The sequence below is a fragment of the Ranitomeya variabilis genome, chromosome 4, assembly GCF_051348905.1.
Source record: "Ranitomeya variabilis isolate aRanVar5 chromosome 4, aRanVar5.hap1, whole genome shotgun sequence".
Classification (NCBI taxonomy): Eukaryota; Metazoa; Chordata; class Amphibia; order Anura; family Dendrobatidae; genus Ranitomeya; species Ranitomeya variabilis.
Window position 1 is genome coordinate 682,754,620 of NC_135235.1, and position 18,617 is coordinate 682,773,236.

Genomic DNA, 18,617 nt, shown 5'->3' on the forward strand with positions numbered 1-18,617 from the left:
CAGAAATGCAGGAGGCGGAGCCAAGAGCAGGAGGTGGAACCACGTGCAGAAACGCAGGAGGCGGAGCCAAGAGCAGGAGACGTAGAACTGCAAGGAGCGGAGTCACAGAGCGAGAGCTGAGCGGAGTCGCAGAGCAAAGCCACAGAGTGCAGAGCAAGGTCAGAGTGCAGAGCAAAGCTACAGAGAGCAGAGCTGAGAGCAAAGCCCCAGAGTTCAGAGCTGAGAGCAAAGCCCCAGAGTTCAGAGCTGAGAGCAGAGCAGACACAGAGTGCAGAGCTGAGAGCAGAGCTGAGAGCAGAGCAAAGTCAGAGTGCAGAGCAAGACAGAGTGCAGAGCCCAGAGCAAAACCACAGAGAGCAGAGCAAGGTCACAGAATGCAAAGCAAGGAGCAAAGCAAGGTCGCAGAGAGCAGAGCCAAAAGCAGAGCAGAGCAAAGCAAGAGTACGCACAGCAGGGAAAGGAAACCAAGCAGGGATATAAACAGACACAGGAACAGGACTAAGCTAAGACAAAGTCAGGAACAGGACAAGGCACAGAGACATGGACACAGGCCAGGGTACGACGCCCCCCTTGGGTGGCGGACACGACAGTTAAAGAGACAGGGCCTGGCACCTCAGCAGCTAAGAACTGACTGAGGGAGTAAGTTGCACAGGCCCCCACCAATGGGTGGGGATGTCTTATATACAGGAAGCCTCATGGCGATTGGCCGGGGACACCTTAGCAAGGTGCACACAGTCTCAATAAGACACAGGAGTTGCCAGCGCCGCCCCCCTATGCACACAGACAGAGCATGCACAGAGCAAACAGCAGACATGAGGCACACAGCATGGAGCTGGCAGCAGAGAGAATTCACAACAAGGCCCAGAGAAGTAAGTGAGTTTGAGTGCAATGCAGGTGAGGGATGGGAGGCCATGCAGTGATGCCAGCAGGGTTGATACAAAATATATGCCATTGACATTATATATATATATATATATATATACACAGTACAGACAAAAGTTTGGACACACTTTCTTGTTTAAAGATTTTTCTGTATTTTTCATGACTATGAAAATTGTACATTCACACTGAAGGCATCAAAACTATGAATTAACACATGTGGAATTATATACTTAACAAAAAAGTGTGAAACAACTGAAATTATGTCTTATATTCTAGGTTCTTCAAAGTAGCCACCTTTTTGCTTTGATAACTGCTTTGCACACTCTGGGCATTCTTTTCATGAGCTTCACGAGGTAGTCACCGGAAATGGTTTTCACTTCACAGGTGTGCCCTGTCAGGTTTAATAAGTGGGATTTCTTGCCTTATAAATGGGGTTGGGACCATCAGTTGTGTTGTGCAGAAGTCTGGTGGATACACAGCTGATAGTCCTACTGAATAGACTGTTAGCTGCTTTTTTTCTTGCCATAATACAAATTCTAAGTAAAGAAAAACGAGTGGCCATCATTACTTTAAGAAATGAAGGTCAGTCAGTCTGAAAAATTGGGAAAACTTTGAAAGTGTCCCCAAGTGCAGTTGCAAAAACCATCAAGCGCTACAAAGAAACTGGCTCATGAGGACCGCCCCAGGAAAGGAAGACCAAGAGTCACCTCTGCTTCTGAGGATAAGTTTATCCGAGTCACCAGCCTCAGAAATCGCAGGTTAACAGCAGCTCAGATTAGAGACCAGGTCAATGCCACACAGAGTTCTAGCAGCAGACACATCTCTACAACAACTGTTAAGAGGAGACTTTGTGCAGCAGGCCTTCATGGTAAAATAGGTGCTAGGAAACCACTGCTAAGGACAGGCAACAAGCAGAAGAGACTTGTTTGGGCTAAAGAACACAAGGAATGGACATTAGACCAGTGGAAATCTGTGCTTTGGTCTGATGAGTCCAAATTTGAGATCTTTGGTTTCAACTACCGTGTCTTTGTTCGACGCAGAAAAGGTGAACGGCTGTACTCTGCATGCCTGGTCCCCACCGTGAAGCATGGAGGAGGAGGTGTGATGGTGTGGGGGTGCTTTGCTGGTTACACTCTTGGGGATTCATTCAAAATTGAAGTCATACTGAACCAGCATGGCTACCACGGCATCTTGCAGTGGCATTCTATTCCATCCGGTTTGCGTTTAGTTCATTTAATTTTCAACAGGACAATGACCCCAAACACACCTCCAGGCTGTGTAAGGGCTATTTGACCAAGAAGGAGAGTGATGGGGTGCTACGCCAGATGACCTGGCCTTCACAGTCACCAGACCTGAACCCAATCGAGATGGTTTGGGGTGAGCTGGACCGCTGAGTAAAGGCAAAAGGACCAACAAGTACTAAGCATCTCTGGGAACTCCTTCAAGATTGTTGGAAAACCATTTCCGGTGACTACCTCTTGAAGCATATCAAGATTGTTAAAAGCAATCATGAAAGCAAAAGGTGGCTACTTTGAAGAACCTAGAATATAAGACACATCTTCAGTTGTTTCACACTTTTTTGTTAAGTATATAATTCCACATGTGTTAATTCATAGTTTTGATTCCTTCAGTGTGAATTTATAGTTTATTCGGACTCCCATGACGGCACCACGAGAGAGGGAATCCGCCCATTAGGAACAGGAAACCTACAGATACAAAAGGGCGGCACCTCTCACACGTATCAGTCAATCAAAATGTTGACCCTTAAGACAGCCTTTCTGGTTGCCATAACCTCAGCTCGCAGGATAGGGGATATCCAGGCACTTTCTAGACTTCCCCCATACACGGAATTCTTATCAGACAGAGTAGTCCTAAAGGGTGAGTCACATATAACTATATCGTTAACGATATCGTTGCAACGTCACGCTTTTGGTGATGTAGCAACGATCCCGCTAACGATCTCGTTATGTGTCACAGCGACCAACAATCAGGCCCCTGCTGGGAGATCGTTGGTCGTTGGGGAATGATCAGGACCATTTTTTGGTCGCTGATCACCCGCTGTCATCGCTGGATCGGCGTGTGTGACGCCGATCCAGCGATGTGTTCACTTGTAACCAGGGTAAATATCGGGTTACTAAGCGCAGGGCCGCGCTTAGTAACCCGATATTTACCCTGGTTACCATTGTAAAAGTAAAAAAAAAACAAACAGTACATACTCACATTCTGATGTCTGTCACGTCCCCCGGCGTCCACAAGGTTAAAACTGCTTTCAGCAGGAGTGCTGCTAATGCACGCGCTGCTGCCGAGAGCTTCCCTGCACTGACTGTGTCAGCGCCGGCCGTAAAGCAGAGCACAGCGGTGACGTCACCGCTGTTACTGCCGGCGCTGACACATTCAGTGCAGGGAAGCTCTCGGCAGCAGCGTGTGCATTAGCAAAGCATTTGCCGAAAGCAGTTTTAACCCTGTGGACGCCGGCGGGGGACGTGACAGACATCAGAATGTGAGTATGTAGTGTTTTTTTTTTTTTTACTTTTACAATGGTAACCAGGGTAAATATCGGGTTACTAAGCGTGGCCCTTAGTAACCCGATGTTTACCCTGGTTACCCGGGTGCTGCAGGGGGACTTCGGCATCGTTGAAGACAGTTTCAACGATGCCGAAGTCGTTCCCCTGATCGTTGGTCGCTGGAGAGAGCTGTCTGTGTGACAGCTCCCCAGCGACCACACAACGACTTACCAACGATCACGGCCAGGTCGTATCGCTGGTCGTGATCGTTGGTAAGTCGTTTAGTGCGACTCCAGCTTTAGGCCAGACCCAGCATACCTTCCGAAGGTAGCGACACGATTTCATAGATCACAGGAGATAGTCTCACCATCCTTTAATCCTAATTCTTCTAATCCTAAAGAGCAAGAGCTTCATATGTTAGAAGATGTCTTCTACAGTATATCTCAGTCGCCATTAATTGGAAGAAAGATAATGCACTGCTTTCCTTCCAAGGTCCGAGGAAAGGGTGTAGAGTATTGAAATATACACTAGCTAAATGGATTAGGGAGGCTTTCTCTCTGGCATACACAGCAGGTGGGGGGCCGGCTCCGCAGAATCTGCAGGCACATTCCACCCGGGCCATGGCGTCATCTTGGGCAGAAAGATCTGGAGTGTCAGTGGAACAAATATGTAATGCGGCCACATGGTCATCCCCTTCCACCTTTTTTAAGCATTACCGGTTGGACTTGGGGTTCTCTTCTGATCTCACCTTTGGGTTAAGGGTGCTACAGTCTATAGTCCCTCCCTAAGGTTGATTACGTCTCTGTAAATCTCTCGTGGTGCCGTCATGGGCATCCAAATAATGCATTAAGCTACTTACCGGTAGCTGCGTTTTTCGGAGGCCTATGACGGCACCCTTAGTTCCCTCCCTTTCCACGTGGGGGTTGCACGTCTTTAAAGGGAACCTGTCACCTGAATTTGGCGGGACCTGTTTTGGGTCATATGGGCGGGGTTTTCGGGTGTTTGATTCACCCTTTCCTTACCCGCTGGCTGCATGCTGGCCGCAATATTGGATTGAAGTTATTGCCTTGCGCAGGCGTGTACTCCGGAGGACAGAGAATGAACTTCAATCGAATATTGCAGCCAGCGGGTAAGGAAACACCCGAAAAACCCCGCCCATATGACCCAAAACTGGTCCCGCCAAATTCAGGTGACAGGTTCCCTTTAAAAAAAAAAAAAGGTTTTCCACGGGTGGTATATGGATTATTACTTTTTAAAGATACTTGATTTGTATATAATATTCTATGGTATGCTTGTCAAAAACTGCGGTTGACCTCTCAGGCTCTGTAAAACAACTGATACGTGGAGAGGTGCCACCCTTTTGTATCTGTAGGTTTCTACATGTTCCTAATGGGCGGATCCCCTCTCTCGTGGTGCCGTCATGGGCCTCCGAAAAACGCCGCTACCGGTGAGTAGCTTAATGCTTAATGCTTTTCATAGTCCTGAAAATACAGAAAAATCTTTAACCCTTTCCCGCCGCGGCCCTTTTTCGTTTCTGTGTTTTCGTTTCTGTGTTTTCGTTTTTCGCTCCCCTCCTTCCCAGAGCCATAACTTTTTTTTTATTTTTCTGTCAATATGGTCATGTGAGGGCTTATTTTTTGTGGGATGAGTTGTACTTTTGAATGACACCATTGGTTTTACCATGTCTTGTACTAGAAAACAGGAAAAAAATTCCAAGTGCGGTGAAATTGCAAAAAAAGTGCAATCCCACACTTGTTTTTTGATTGGCTTTTTTGCTAGCTTCACTAAATGCTAAAACTGACCTGCCATTATGATTCTCCAGGTCATTTATGAGTAGATAGACACCAAACATGTCTAGGTTATTTTTTATGTAAGTGGTGAAAAAAAAATTCAAAACTTTGCTTAAAAAAATAAATAAAATACGCCATTTTCCGATACCCGTAGCGTCTCCATTTTTTTGTGATCTAGGGTCGGGCTTATTTTTTGCGTGCCGAGATGACGTTTTTAATGATACCACATTTGTGCAGATACGTCCTTTTGATCGCCCGTTATTGCATTTTAATGCAATGTCGTGGCGACCCAAAAAATGTAATTCTGGCGTTTAAAATTTTTTTCTCTCTACGCTGTTTAGCGATCAGGTTAATGCTTTTTTTTATTGATAGATCGGGCGATTCTGAACGCGGTGATACCAAATGTGTAGGTTTGATTTTATTTTTTTTAATTTTTTTTTTATTTTGGATGGGGCAAAAGGGGGGGTGATTTAAACTTTTAGATTTTTATATTTTTTTCATATTTTTAAAAACTTTTTTTTTAACTTGTGCCATGCTTCAATAGCCTTCATGGGAGGCTAGAAGCTGGCACCACTCGATCGGCTCAGCTACATAGCAGAGATCATCAGATCGCTGCTATGCCGTATTTTTCGGACTACAAGACGCACTTTTTTCCCCAAAAATGTAAGGGGAAAATGGGGGTGCGTCTTGTAGTCGCAATATACTTACAAATCATATATACCAACAGAACATCAGTACAGTACATAACAATCAAAATATCAAAAACGGCGACTTAAATTGGAAGTATCAAAACTGAGGAGAACTATAAGTCAAAAAAAGCCAAAATTAATTTTATATAAATAATCAAAATTTTTATTGAAAAATTAATTACATAAAAAAGTATATACCATAATCATTACATAAATGTGATGAATCCAACGGTGCATCAGAATCCGAGGCACATAGAGCGAGATACTGCTGACCTGTAACAAGGTGCATCTAAACTATTGCTACCAAATCTAACCACAAATAAATGGGCTGCGACACTCTAGTTGGAGTGAAATCAGTGAATTTTCCTGCATATAACTTAGCCACAAGCCCAATAATAGTCAGATTAAGATGTGCATATTAATAAATAAGACATAATTACCCATAATGGTACAGCAGATCCAGTTCCAGTGCCAAGGGATTACCCCAACGCGCGTTTCGCGTGCTGATAATAGCCTCGCTTCCTCAGGGGGCGTGGCTTAATCTGCTTCTTAGTCCCGTATAAATACTAAGCCGTTCCGGTCAGATGACCTTGCGGCAACCTATCAGTGCCCATTTAAAATGCGCAAGCGCTAAAAAAGCGTTCTGCAGCCATGGTAACAAATGGCCATAAGCCTCCATGGATGTGCAATAGTGTAAAGTTGCAATGTGCAAAAAAATATATATATATAAGTTCGGCGTGCTAACGCCGTAATAATCAGAAACGCCTGAGCGCCACTCGTGTCTATTTCTAAAAAGTTAACAAGTATATCGTGTCCATCTGCGAACACGCAGATCTTATGTCGGTCTATGCCGTCAGTCCACATAATGGAGCTCCGCCCACCCAGGTCACGTGAGCGGGCCGGCGCCAGGTCCGCACCACGCCCCCGGAGCGACGGAGATACCATCATGCAGAGAGAACCGCAGCGGGTAAATATACTAAAAGTGCTACAGTGCGCATAAGTGACGAAGTGCTAATGGTGCTGCTAAAGTACTGACTATCAAAACCAGAAGGGTTATGTACCATTGTATTTGATATTAAACAACAAAAAGCACGGTACCTATCAAGATAAGTGTGTGAAAAGTGAACATAAAATTATATATAAAACAATTGTGGTAAATACTTTATAACCGTTTTAAAAAATAAACATATATATGCATATAATAGCCCCAATCATTGCAAGCCGAACTTACATGGGTAATATATCCACATAGGTATACATAACTATGAAAAAGAGCATGATAATTATCTCTATCTACACAAAATAGTTGTTAAAGTCAGGAATCCAAGTATATATTGACATTTTCCAGAAGAGATGATAATCCCATAGTGTATAGTCCATAGGATAATTCTCTACTCAATGGTTTCCATATTCTAGATTCCTGTACTTCCTTCTTCCAAAGTATACTGAAGTCATGTCCAGTAATCACAGTTTTACCACTTTCAGGCAGCAAATGAATGGGCCACGACATGAACACTCTAAAATCAAAAATCAAAAATAATAAAATTAATAACAGACAAAGAAACAGATTAAAACCGATGGGGAATGGCAGAGAAAGAAAACCTCAACAGGATTTATAGAAAGGATGAGAAGCCTTGGGCCTCATTTAGGCCCATAGGAGCCATAGTGCCCAGCAAGGTGATCCAACGACATTCTCGCTGGGCCAATATTCGTTTCACATTCCCTCCCCTTATTCCACAATGGACCAGATCAATCCCACGCGCCCGGAATGATTTAGGATTACACCCATGATGTTGTCTGAAATGATAAGGTATTGTTTTCAGACGTGTGATGTCTGTCTCATTTTTTGCGGCCACTATATCACGTACGTGTTCCCGTATGCGGGTGCCCAAACGGCGAGATGTTAGGCCCACATACACCTTTGGGCACCCACATACCGCATAATATACTACCTGAGTCGTATTGCAAGTTATATGATGATTGATGGTATAAGTTCTACTTCCATCAACTGAATCAAAGGTAGTAGTCCGGCTAATGTTCGGACACGTGACACAGTTTCCGCATGGAAAACATCCACTGGGTGGTCCACCTGAGCCAAAATTGTACATAGTTATTTTTGGGGCATAATGACTAGAGACCAACAGGTCTCTTAGATTTTTACTCCTTCTGGCAGTCATTGCCGGGTAATTGGTAAGGCATTTCGCAAATGTAGGGTCACTTTTAAGGATGCCCCAATGTTTCTGAAGACATTTCCTCATTGTGGGCCACTCACCATTATAAGTCGAGATGAATCGTGTAACATCTTGCTGCTGATTTCTTTTCAAATTGCTACCACCTGAACATAAAAGTTCATTACGTGGCGCATATTTAGCTCGCCTATATCCCTCCCTAATACTCCTGTTACTATATCCCCTTGCTTGAAATCTAATCCTTAGGTCAGCTGCCTGTGCCTCAAATTTAACAGTAGAAGAGCATATCCGCTTCATTCTAAGATGCTGCCCAATAGGGATGGCTTTTATAGTGCTATATGGGTGACCCGAGTCCGCATGCAATAGTGCGTTTACCGAAGTGGACTTCCTGAATACATCAGTCTGTAAATATAGCTTATCATCCACCTCGATCTTGATGTCCAGAAAGTCCACCTCAGTCTTACTCACCTGGTGTGTCAATTTGATGTTATACACATTCTTATTTAGTTGTTTCATAAATTCTTGCAATGCGTCCTCGGGTCCCTGCCATATAATGAACAGGTCATCAATGTAACGCAGCCAGCACTGCACCTGGTCCGCGGCCTGCGGCCCCCCCCCCCCGCCAAAAATCTCCCTCTCCCAGTACCCCAGGAAAAGGTTGGCGAAGGAGGGCGCACAGGCCGCACCCATTGCAGTACCGCATCGCTGCAAATAAAAAACATCCTTAAAGACAAAGAAATTCCTTGTCAAAAAATCAGCAGCAAGATGTTACGCGATTCATCTCGACTTATAATGGTGAGTGGCCCACCATGAGGAAATGTCTTCAGAAACATTGGGGCATCCTTAAAAGTGACCCTACATTTGCGAAATGCCTTACCAATTACCCGGCAATGACTGCCAGAAGGAGTAAAAATCTAAGAGACCTGTTGGTCTCTAGTCATTATGCCCCAAAAATAACTATGTACAATTTTGGCTCAGGTGGACCACCCAGTGGATGTTTTCCATGCGGAAACTGTGTCACGTGTCCGAACATTAGCCGGACTACTACCTTTGATTCAGTTGATGGAAGTAGAACTTATACCATCAATCATCATATAACTTGCAATACGACTCAGGTAGTATATTATGCGGTATGTGGGTGCCCAAAGGTGTATGTGGGCCTAACATCTCGCCGTTTGGGCACCCGCATACGGGAACACGTACGTGATATAGTGGCCGCAAAAAATGAGACAGACATCACACGTCTGAAAACAATACCTTATCATTTCAGACAACATCATGGGTGTAATCCTAAATCATTCCGGGCGCGTGGGATTGATCTGGTCCATTGTGGAATAAGGGGAGGGAATGTGAAACGAATATTGGCCCAGCGAGAATGTCGTTGGATCACCTTGCTGGGCACTATGGCTCCTATGGGCCTAAATGAGGCCCAAGGCTTCTCATCCTTTCTATAAATCCTGTTGAGGTTTTCTTTCTCTGCCATTCCCCATCGGTTTTAATCTGTTTCTTTGTCTGTTATTAATTTTATTATTTTTGATTTTAGAGTGTTCATGTCGTGGCCCATTCATTTGCTGCCTGAATGTGGTAAAACTGTGATTACTGGACATGACTTCAGTATACTTTGGAAGAAGGAAGTACAGGAATCTAGAATATGGAAACCATTGAGTAGAGAATTATCCTATGGACTATACACTATGGGATTATCATCTCTTCTGGAAAATGTCAATATATACTTGGATTCCTGACTTTAACAACTATTTTGTGTAGATAGAGATAATTATCATGCTCTTTTTCATAGTTATGTATACCTATGTGGAAATTGAGATATATTACCCATGTAAGTTCGGCTTGCAATGATTGGGGCTATTATATGCATATATATGTTTATTTTTTAAAACGGTTATAAAGTATTTACCACAATTGTTTTATATATAATTTTATGTTCACTTTTCACACACTTATCTTGATAGGTACCGTGCTTTTTGTTGTTTAATATCAAATACAATGGTACATAACCCTTCTGGTTTTGATAGTCAGTACTTTAGCGGCACCATTAGCACTTCGTCACTTATGCGCACTGTAGCACTTTTAGTATATTTACCCGCTGCGGTTCTCTCTGCATGATGGTATCTCCGTCGCTCCGGGGGCGTGGTGCGGACCTGGCGCCGGCCCGCTCACGTGACCTGGGTGGGCGGAGCTCCATTATGTGGACTGACGGCATAGACCGACATAAGATCTGCGTGTTCGCAGATGGACACGATATACTTGTTAACTTTTTAGAAATAGACACGAGTGGCGCTCAGGCGTTTCTGATTATTACGGCGTTAGCACGCCGAACTTATATATATATATTTTTTTGCACATTGCAACTTTACACTATTGTACATCCATGGAGGCTTATGGCCATTTGTTACCATGGCTGCAGAACGCTTTTTTAGCGCTTGCGCATTTTAAATGGGCACTGATAGGTTGCCGCAAGGTCATCTGACCGGAACGGCTTAGTATTTATACGGGACTAAGAAGCAGATTAAGCCACGCCCCCTGAGGAAGCGAGGCTATTATCAGCACGCGAAACGCGCGTTGGGGTAATCCCTTGGCACTGGAACTGGATCTGCTGTACCATTATGGGTAATTATGTCTTATTTATTAATATGCACATCTTAATCTGACTATTATTGGGCTTGTGGCTAAGTTATATGCAGGAAAATTCACTGATTTCACTCCAACTAGAGTGTCGCAGCCCATTTATTTGTGGTTAGATTTGGTAGCAATAGTTTAGATGCACCTTGTTACAGGTCAGCAGTATCTCGCTCTATGTGCCTCGGATTCTGATGCACCGTTGGATTCATCACATTTATGTAATGATTATGGTATATACTTTTTTATGTAATTAATTTTTCAATAAAAATTTTGATTATTTATATAAAATTAATTTTGGCTTTTTTTGACTTATAGTTCTCCTCAGTTTTGATACTTACAAATCATGCGGTGGCGGTCCCAATGCAGCCTCCCTTCCCATGCTGGTGCGGCTGTGGCTGTGCTGCGGGCAGGGGCTGTGCTGCAGGGCTGTGGCAGCGGCTCTCTGGGCTCAGTGGGGGCTCCGACGGCATTTCGTCAAAGCCCGGAGGCCCCCCGCTCATCCGTGAATGGCAAGTTGCGGTGGCCTCCGAGAACATGGGCGCCGGGAAAATGGCCGCCGGGCCGGCGCACGCTTAGATTCAAATCTCGTCAACGAGATCTCGTCTCCCGAGATCTCAGGGCGAGATCTCGGCAACAAGATCTGAATCTGAGCCTGCGACGGCCATTTACGGATGAGCGGGGGGCCTCCGGGCTTTGACGAAATGCCGTCGGAACTCCCACTGAGCCCAGAGAGCCGCTGCCACAGCCCCGCAGCACAGCTTGTGCCCTAGAGCCCAGCCACTGCTCGCAGCCCAGCTTGTGCCACAGAGCCCAGCCACTGCCCGCAGCACAGCCGCTACCCCGGAGCACAGAGCCTCCACCCCTGCCCAAGCACAGAGCACCAGCCTGGGATGGGATTTCCTGGAGGCCAACGCACCAGCCTGGACCACTGAAAGGCCCCTGTGACCACTTCTCCACCTGTGGCAATCCCTTCACTGGTAAGCTGAATTCGGACTGTAAGACGTACCGCCATTTGAAACATTTTTTTTTTTCCTTATTTTTATTCTGAAAATTTGGGGTGCGTCTTTTCACACGGGGGGGGCGCTCACAGCAGGTCGGCATCAGTAACCATAGAGGTCTCAAGGACCTCTATGGTTACCATCCTGATGCATCGCCGACCACCGATCACGTGACAGACATCGGCGATGCGCTCATTTCCGGCCGCGAGGCCGGAAGCGGTAGTTAAATGCCGCTGTCAGCGTTTGATAGCGGCATTTAACAGGTTAATAGCGGCGAGTGAATCACGATTTCACCCACCGCTATTGCGTGCACATGTCAACTGTACAAAACAGCTGACATGTCGCGACTTTGATGTGGGGTCACCGCCAGAGCCCACATCAAAGGGGGAGACACGACATGCGCTGTACTAGTACGGCGCATGTCGTGAAGGTGTTAAATGAGGTGTGTCCAAACTTTTGGTCTGTACTGTACTTACCAAATACCTAGTCCCCAAAGCCCTCGATTCTCCTATACTTGCCTTTCTCCGTAGTCCAGTTAATAACGAGTGTCCCACGACGATCTCCCCTGTAGAACAGTGGCATCAGGTGATGTCAGTGCTCTACAGGGGCCCCGCTATGAGCTGACAGCGGAGGTAATCCTCTGCGATGTATATCCCTCCGCCGCTGCTGGGAGAGAGGTCACTTAAAAGGAAAGGGAACCTGTCACCCCCAAACCGAAGATTAGCTAAGCCCACAGGCATCAGGGGCTTATCTACAGCATTCTGTAATGCTGTAGATAAGCCCCTGATGTATCCTGAAAGATGAGAAAAAGAGGTTAGATTATACTCACCTGGGGGTGGCGGTCCGGTCCGATTGGCGTCGCTGTCTGGTCTGGGGCCTCCCATCTGGTTACGATGACGTCCTCTTCTTGTATTCATGCTGCGGCTCCGGCGCAGGTGTGCTTTGTCTGCCCTGTTGAGGGCAGAGCAAAGTACTGCAGTGCGCTGGCGCCGGGAAAGATCAGGGCAGACAAAGTACGCGTGCGCCCCCGTGTGAGTATAATCTAACCTCTTTTTCTCATCTTTCATGATGCATCAGGGGCTTATCTACAGCATTACAGAATTCTGTAGATATGCCCCTGATGCTGGTGGGCTTAGCTCATCTTCGATTTTGGGGGTGACAGGTCCCCTTTAATCTTATTCTCTCGCCGGCAACGATGTGAGAAAATTCTTATTGACGCCTCTCCATTACTAAACGGGCTTGATGTCACCTTACAATACAAAGGTGACATGAACCCCTTATTACCCCATATGCCATTGCAACAGGGCAGTGGGAAGAGAGAGGCTAAGTGCCGGGATTGGCGCATCTCATAGATGCGCCACTTCTGGGGCAGCTGTGTGCTGGTGTTTGTAGCCAGGGGGCCAATATCCATGGCCCCTTCCTAGGCTATGAATATCAGCCCGTAGCTGTCTGCGTAGCCTTTCTGCCTATTAGTTATAGGGGGACCCCACGTCATTTTTTTTTTTTGGGGGGGGGGTCCCCTTATTTTAATAGCCAGTAAAGTCTAAGTATATAGCTGTGGGCTAATATTCATAGCCTTCGAAGCTCCAGGGGTATTAACCCCTTCCCAGGCTAGAAATATTGTCTGTCTGCTTTCCCTCTGGCACAGAAAATTGCGTGCAGATTTTGTGTGTGTCTTTAACTATTTATGTACCATTTTTTCTATCATCTATCCTAATATCTATCTATTTAATATCTATCTATTATCATCTATCCTAATATCCATCTAATTATCTATTATCTATCCTCTATCCATGTATATGTGTCTGTTTGTCTGTCTGTAAACTATTCTTCCATGCAGTATGTAAAATAAGAGGTTGGACAAAGAAATAACATCACAATTCTTCTTCTTTTTTTTTTTAAATAATAGATCTTTATTTAGGTTACAAAACGCATCAAAAACGCGCTGATTTTTGCCCGCGTTTTCTGCCAAGAGGTGCAGATTCTGTGCAGAAAATTCTGCAGGCAAATCTGCAACGTGTGCACAAACCCTAAAAAGATTTGCTTCCCAAAATGCTGCAAATTGTCAAAGGAAAATGATGTCAGAAGGAGGAAGAGTGTGTGGGCGGAGAATGTGTGTGTTTCTGTCTGTGAGCGGAGAATGCATGGGTCTCTGTGTGGGTGGAGAACGTGTGTGTGTGTGTGTGTGTGTGTGTGTGTGTGTGTGTGTGACCTGAGAGGGGACTTGTTTTTTATAAGATGAGTAGAACTTCAAAAAATATTAAATTTGAGGATATTTAATTGAAAAATAATAATTGGTTTTATTCTTAGCAGATTACTGTACCAGGAGATCAGAGGGACAGCTGACATCTTCAATTTTTAAATCAGATGATCTTGAGATCACACGGGATACAATTGAAGTGACTGTCATTTCGCCAGATATACCATCATCCCTTCACAGCAAAAATCTGTCATCTGATCCTTTGAAACAGGTCCTGTCTTCTGATTCATTACCAACTACTAAGGAAAACCAAACTCACAAAATAAGCATTAAAAAGCGAACTGCTCATAAATCAAAGAAGCCATTTTCACCTTCAGAATATGGAAATAGCTTTCCCCTTGAAAAGTCTTTTCTTAAACATCAAGCAATTCACACAGCAGAGAACAGATTTTCTTGTTCAAAGTGTGGGAAATGTTTTAACCAGAAATCAGATTTGCTTAAGCACCAAAGAACTCACACGGGGGAGAAGCCTTTTTCCTGTTCGGAATGTGGGAAATGTTTTAACAAGAAGTCAGATTTGCTTAGGCACCAAATAACTCACACAGGGGAGAAGCCTTTTTCCTGTTCAGAATGTGGGAAATGTTTTATCCAGAAACCACATCTTGTTATACACCAAAGAACTCACACAGGGGAGAAGCCTTTTTCCTGTTCAGAATGTGAGAAATGTTATATGAACAAATCACATCTTGTTAGACACCAAATAACTCACACAGGGGAGAAGCCTTTTTCTTGTTCAGAATGTGAGAAATGTTTTAACAACAAATCACAATTTGTTATACACCAAAGAACTCATACAGGGGAGAAGCCATTTTCCTGTTCAGAATGTGGAAAATGTTTTTACATGAAATCGCATCTTGTTATACACCAAAGAACTCACACAGGGGAGAAACCTTTTTCTTGTTCAGAATGTGAGAAATGTTTTAACAACAAATCACAATTTGTTATACACCAAAGAACTCACACAGGGGAGAAGCCATTTTCCTGTTCAGAATGTGGAAAATGTTTTTACATGAAATCACATCTTGTTATACACCAAAGAAACCACACAGGGAAGCCTTTTTCCTGTTCAGAATGTGGGAAATGTTTTAACCAGAAATCCTGTTTTGTTATACACCAGAGAACTCACACAGGTGAGAAACCTTTTTCATGTTCAGAATGTGGGAAATGTTTTACCCGGAAAGAACATCTTAATAAGCACCAGAGAACCCACACAGGGGAGAAGCCTTTTTCATGTTCAGAATGTGGGAAATGTTTTAACCTGAAATCATATTTTGTTATACACCAGAGAACTCACACAGGTGAGAAGCCTTTTTCATGTTCAGAATGTGGAAAATGTTTTACCCAAAAAGAGCATCTTAATAAGCACCAGAGAACTCACACTGGGGAGAAGCCTTTTTCATGTTCAGAATGTGGGAAATGTTTTACCCGGAAAGAGCATCTTGATAACCACCAGAGAACCCACACAGGGGAGAAGCCTTTTTCATGTTCAGAATGTGGGAAATGTTTTACCCAGAAATCTGTTTTTGATCGCCACCAGAGAATCCACACAGATGAGAAGCCTTTTTCATGTTCTTAATGTGGGAAATATTTTAAACGGAATTGGTATTTTCTTAAAGGGGTTGTCATCATGTTTGGTCTTGTTAAAGTAAAAAAATCATATTTGCCTACCGTGCCAGTACTGTTCCAGTGGTATCGTCACTCTCGCGTTCCTGGGCTCATATGAGGTTGTTGCATCACACGAGCCCTGTGCCCAGTCAGGCCCAGCTTCACTGTCCCCACCCTCAGATGTATAGAACATCAACAGGAAGCCAGGGCTGTGACTTCTCTTTGACGTCCTGTTATTGTTCAATTTGAAGATGAGAACAATGAAGCCACCGCTAATTGGACGCATGCCTCATATGACATAAAAACCTGATCCCCGAAATGCAAGTGCTGACACCACTGAAACCGCGCCAGCATTGGAGGTTTATAGAAGTAACATAGTAACATAGTTATTAAGGTTGAAGGAAGACTATAAGTCCATCTAGCTCATCCCATAGCTTAACCTAACATGCCCTAACATGTTGATCCAGAGGAAGGCAAAAAAAAAACATGGGGCAAAGAGTAAGCTCCACATTGGGGGAAAAAAATTACTTCCCGACTCCACATACGGCAATCAGACTAGTTCCCTGGATCAACACCCTATCAAGGAATCTAGTGTATATATAACCTGTAACATTAAACTTTTCAAGAAAGGCATCCAATCCCCTCTTAAATTTAAGTAATGAATCACTCATTACAACATCATAGGCAGAGAGTTCCATAGTCTTGCTGCTCTTACAGTAAATAATCCACGTCTGTTATTATGCTTAAACCTTCTTTCCTCCAGACGTAGAGGATGCCCCCTTGTCCCTGTCTCAGGTCTATGATTAAAAAGATAATCAGAAAGGTCTTTGTACTGTTCCCTCAAATGTTTATACATTAAAATAAGATCACCCCTAAAGGTACCTTCACACTAAGCGACGCTGCAGCGATACAGACAACGATGCCGATCGCTGCAGCGTCGCTGTTTGGTCGCTGGAGAGCTGTCACACAGACGGCTCTCCAGCGACCAACGATGCCGAAGTCCCCGGGTAACCAGGGTAAACATCGGGTTGCTAAGCGCAGGGCCACGCTTAGTAACCCGATGTTTACCCTGGTTACCAGTGTAAAATGTAAAAAAACAAACACTACATACTTACATTCGCGTTCCCCGGCGTCCGCTTCCCTGCACTGACTGAGTGCCGGCTCTAACAGCAGAGCGGTGACGTCACTGCTACGCTCTGCTTTTACTTTACGGCCGGCACTCAGTCAGTGCGGGAAGCGGACGGTGGGGGACGTGTGACAGACATCAGAAGGTGAGTATGTACTGTTTGTTTTTTTTACTTTTACAATGGTAACCAGGGTAAATATCGGGTTACTAAGCGCGGCCCTGCGCTTAGTAACCCGATATTTACCCTGGTTACCATTGTAAAACATCGCTGGCATCGTTGCTTTTGCTGTCAAACACAACGATACACGGCGGTCTGACGACCAAATAAAGTTCTGAACTTTCAGCAATGACCAGCGATATCACAGCAGGATCCTGATCGCTGCTGCGTGTCAAACACAACGATATCGCTATCCAGGACGCTGCAACGTCACGGATCGCTATCGTTATTGCTGCAAAGTCGTTTAATGTGAAGGTACCTTTAGCCTTCGTTTTTCCAAACTAAATGGCCCCAAGTGTAATAACCTATCTTGGTATTGCAGACCCCCCAGTCCTCTAATAACCTTGGTCGCTCTTCTCTGCACCCGCTCCAGTTCAGCTATGTCTTTCTTATACACCGGAGACCAGAACTGTGCACAGTATTCTAAGTGTGGTCGAACTAGTAACTTGTATAGAGGTAAAATTCTGTTCTCCTCATGAGCATCTATGCCTCTTTTAATGCATCACATTATTTTATTTGCCTTTTGTAGCAGCAGCCTGACACTGGCCACTAAATATGAGTTTGTCATCCACCCATACTCCCAGGTCTTTTTCATTGACTGTTGTTCACAGAGTTTTAGAATTAAGCACATAATTATACATCTTATTACTTCTACCCAAGTTCATGACCTTACATTTATCCCCATTAAAGCTCATTTGCCATTTATCAGCCCAAGCTTACATAAATCATTCTGTAATATAAAATTGTCCTCCTCTGTATTGATTACCCTGCAGAGTTTAGTGTCGTCTGCAAATATTGAAATTCTACTCTGTATGCCCTCTACAAGGTCATTAATAAATATGTTAAAAAGAAGAGGGTCTAATACTGACCCCTGTGGTACCCCACTGCTAACTGCGACCCAGTCTGAGTGTGCTCCATTAATAACCACCCTTTGTTTCCTATCCCTGAGCCAGCTCTTAACCCATTTACACATATTTTCCCCTATCCCCATTATTCTCATTTTCTGTATCAACCTTTTGTGTGGCACCATATCAAAAGCTTTTGAAAAGTCCATATACACTACGTCCACTGGGTTCCCTTGGTCCAGGCCGGAACTCACCTCTTCATAGAAACTGATTAGATTAATCTGACAGGAACGGTCCCTAGTAAACCCATGCTGATATTGGGTCATGAGGTTATTCCTCTTCAGATACTCCAGCATCCCTTAGAATGCCCTCAAGGATTTTACCCACAGTAGAGGTTAAGCTTACTGGCGTATAATTTCCGAGTTAAGTTTTTGTCCCTTTTTTGAATATTAGCACCACATTTGCTATATGCCAGTCCTGTGGTACAGACCCTGTTATTATGGAGTCTTTAAAGATTAAAAATAATGGTCTATCAATGACTGTACTTAATTCCTGCAGTACTCGGGGGGTGTATCCCATCCGGGCCCGGAGATTTGTCAATTTTAGTGATTTTTAGACGCCGACGTACTTCCTGCTGGGTTAAGCAGGTGACATTTAATGGAGAATTTTTGTTATCACTGATCATATTGTCTGCCATGGAATTTTCTTGTGTAAATACTGTTGAAAAAAAGTCATTTAGCATATTGGCTTTTTCCTCATCCACCATTTCACCCAGACTATTTTTAAGGGGGCCAACACTGTCATTTTTTTAGTTTCTTACTATCTATGTAGTTAACGAATATTTTGGGATTATTTTTACTCTCTCTGGCAAT

At 44.2% G+C, this 18,617-nt stretch overlaps 1 protein-coding gene across 3 annotated transcripts in view; it reads left to right on the forward strand.

Annotated features, from left to right (window-relative positions):
• LOC143766389 (uncharacterized) overlaps window positions 1–15,624 on the forward strand; it is a 40,449-nt gene extending 24,825 nt beyond the window's left edge. For 2 of the 3 annotated variants that reach the window (XM_077254038.1, XM_077254039.1), the window contains exon 7: window positions 14,003–15,624. In XM_077254038.1, the coding sequence (XP_077110153.1) occupies window positions 14,003–15,528 (1,526 nt within the window). In that variant the 3' untranslated portion in view covers window positions 15,529–15,624. The remainder of the gene's footprint in view (window positions 1–14,002) is intronic. The other variant, XM_077254040.1, reaches the window with a different exon arrangement.
• Window positions 15,625–18,617: the final 2,993 nt, after the last annotated feature.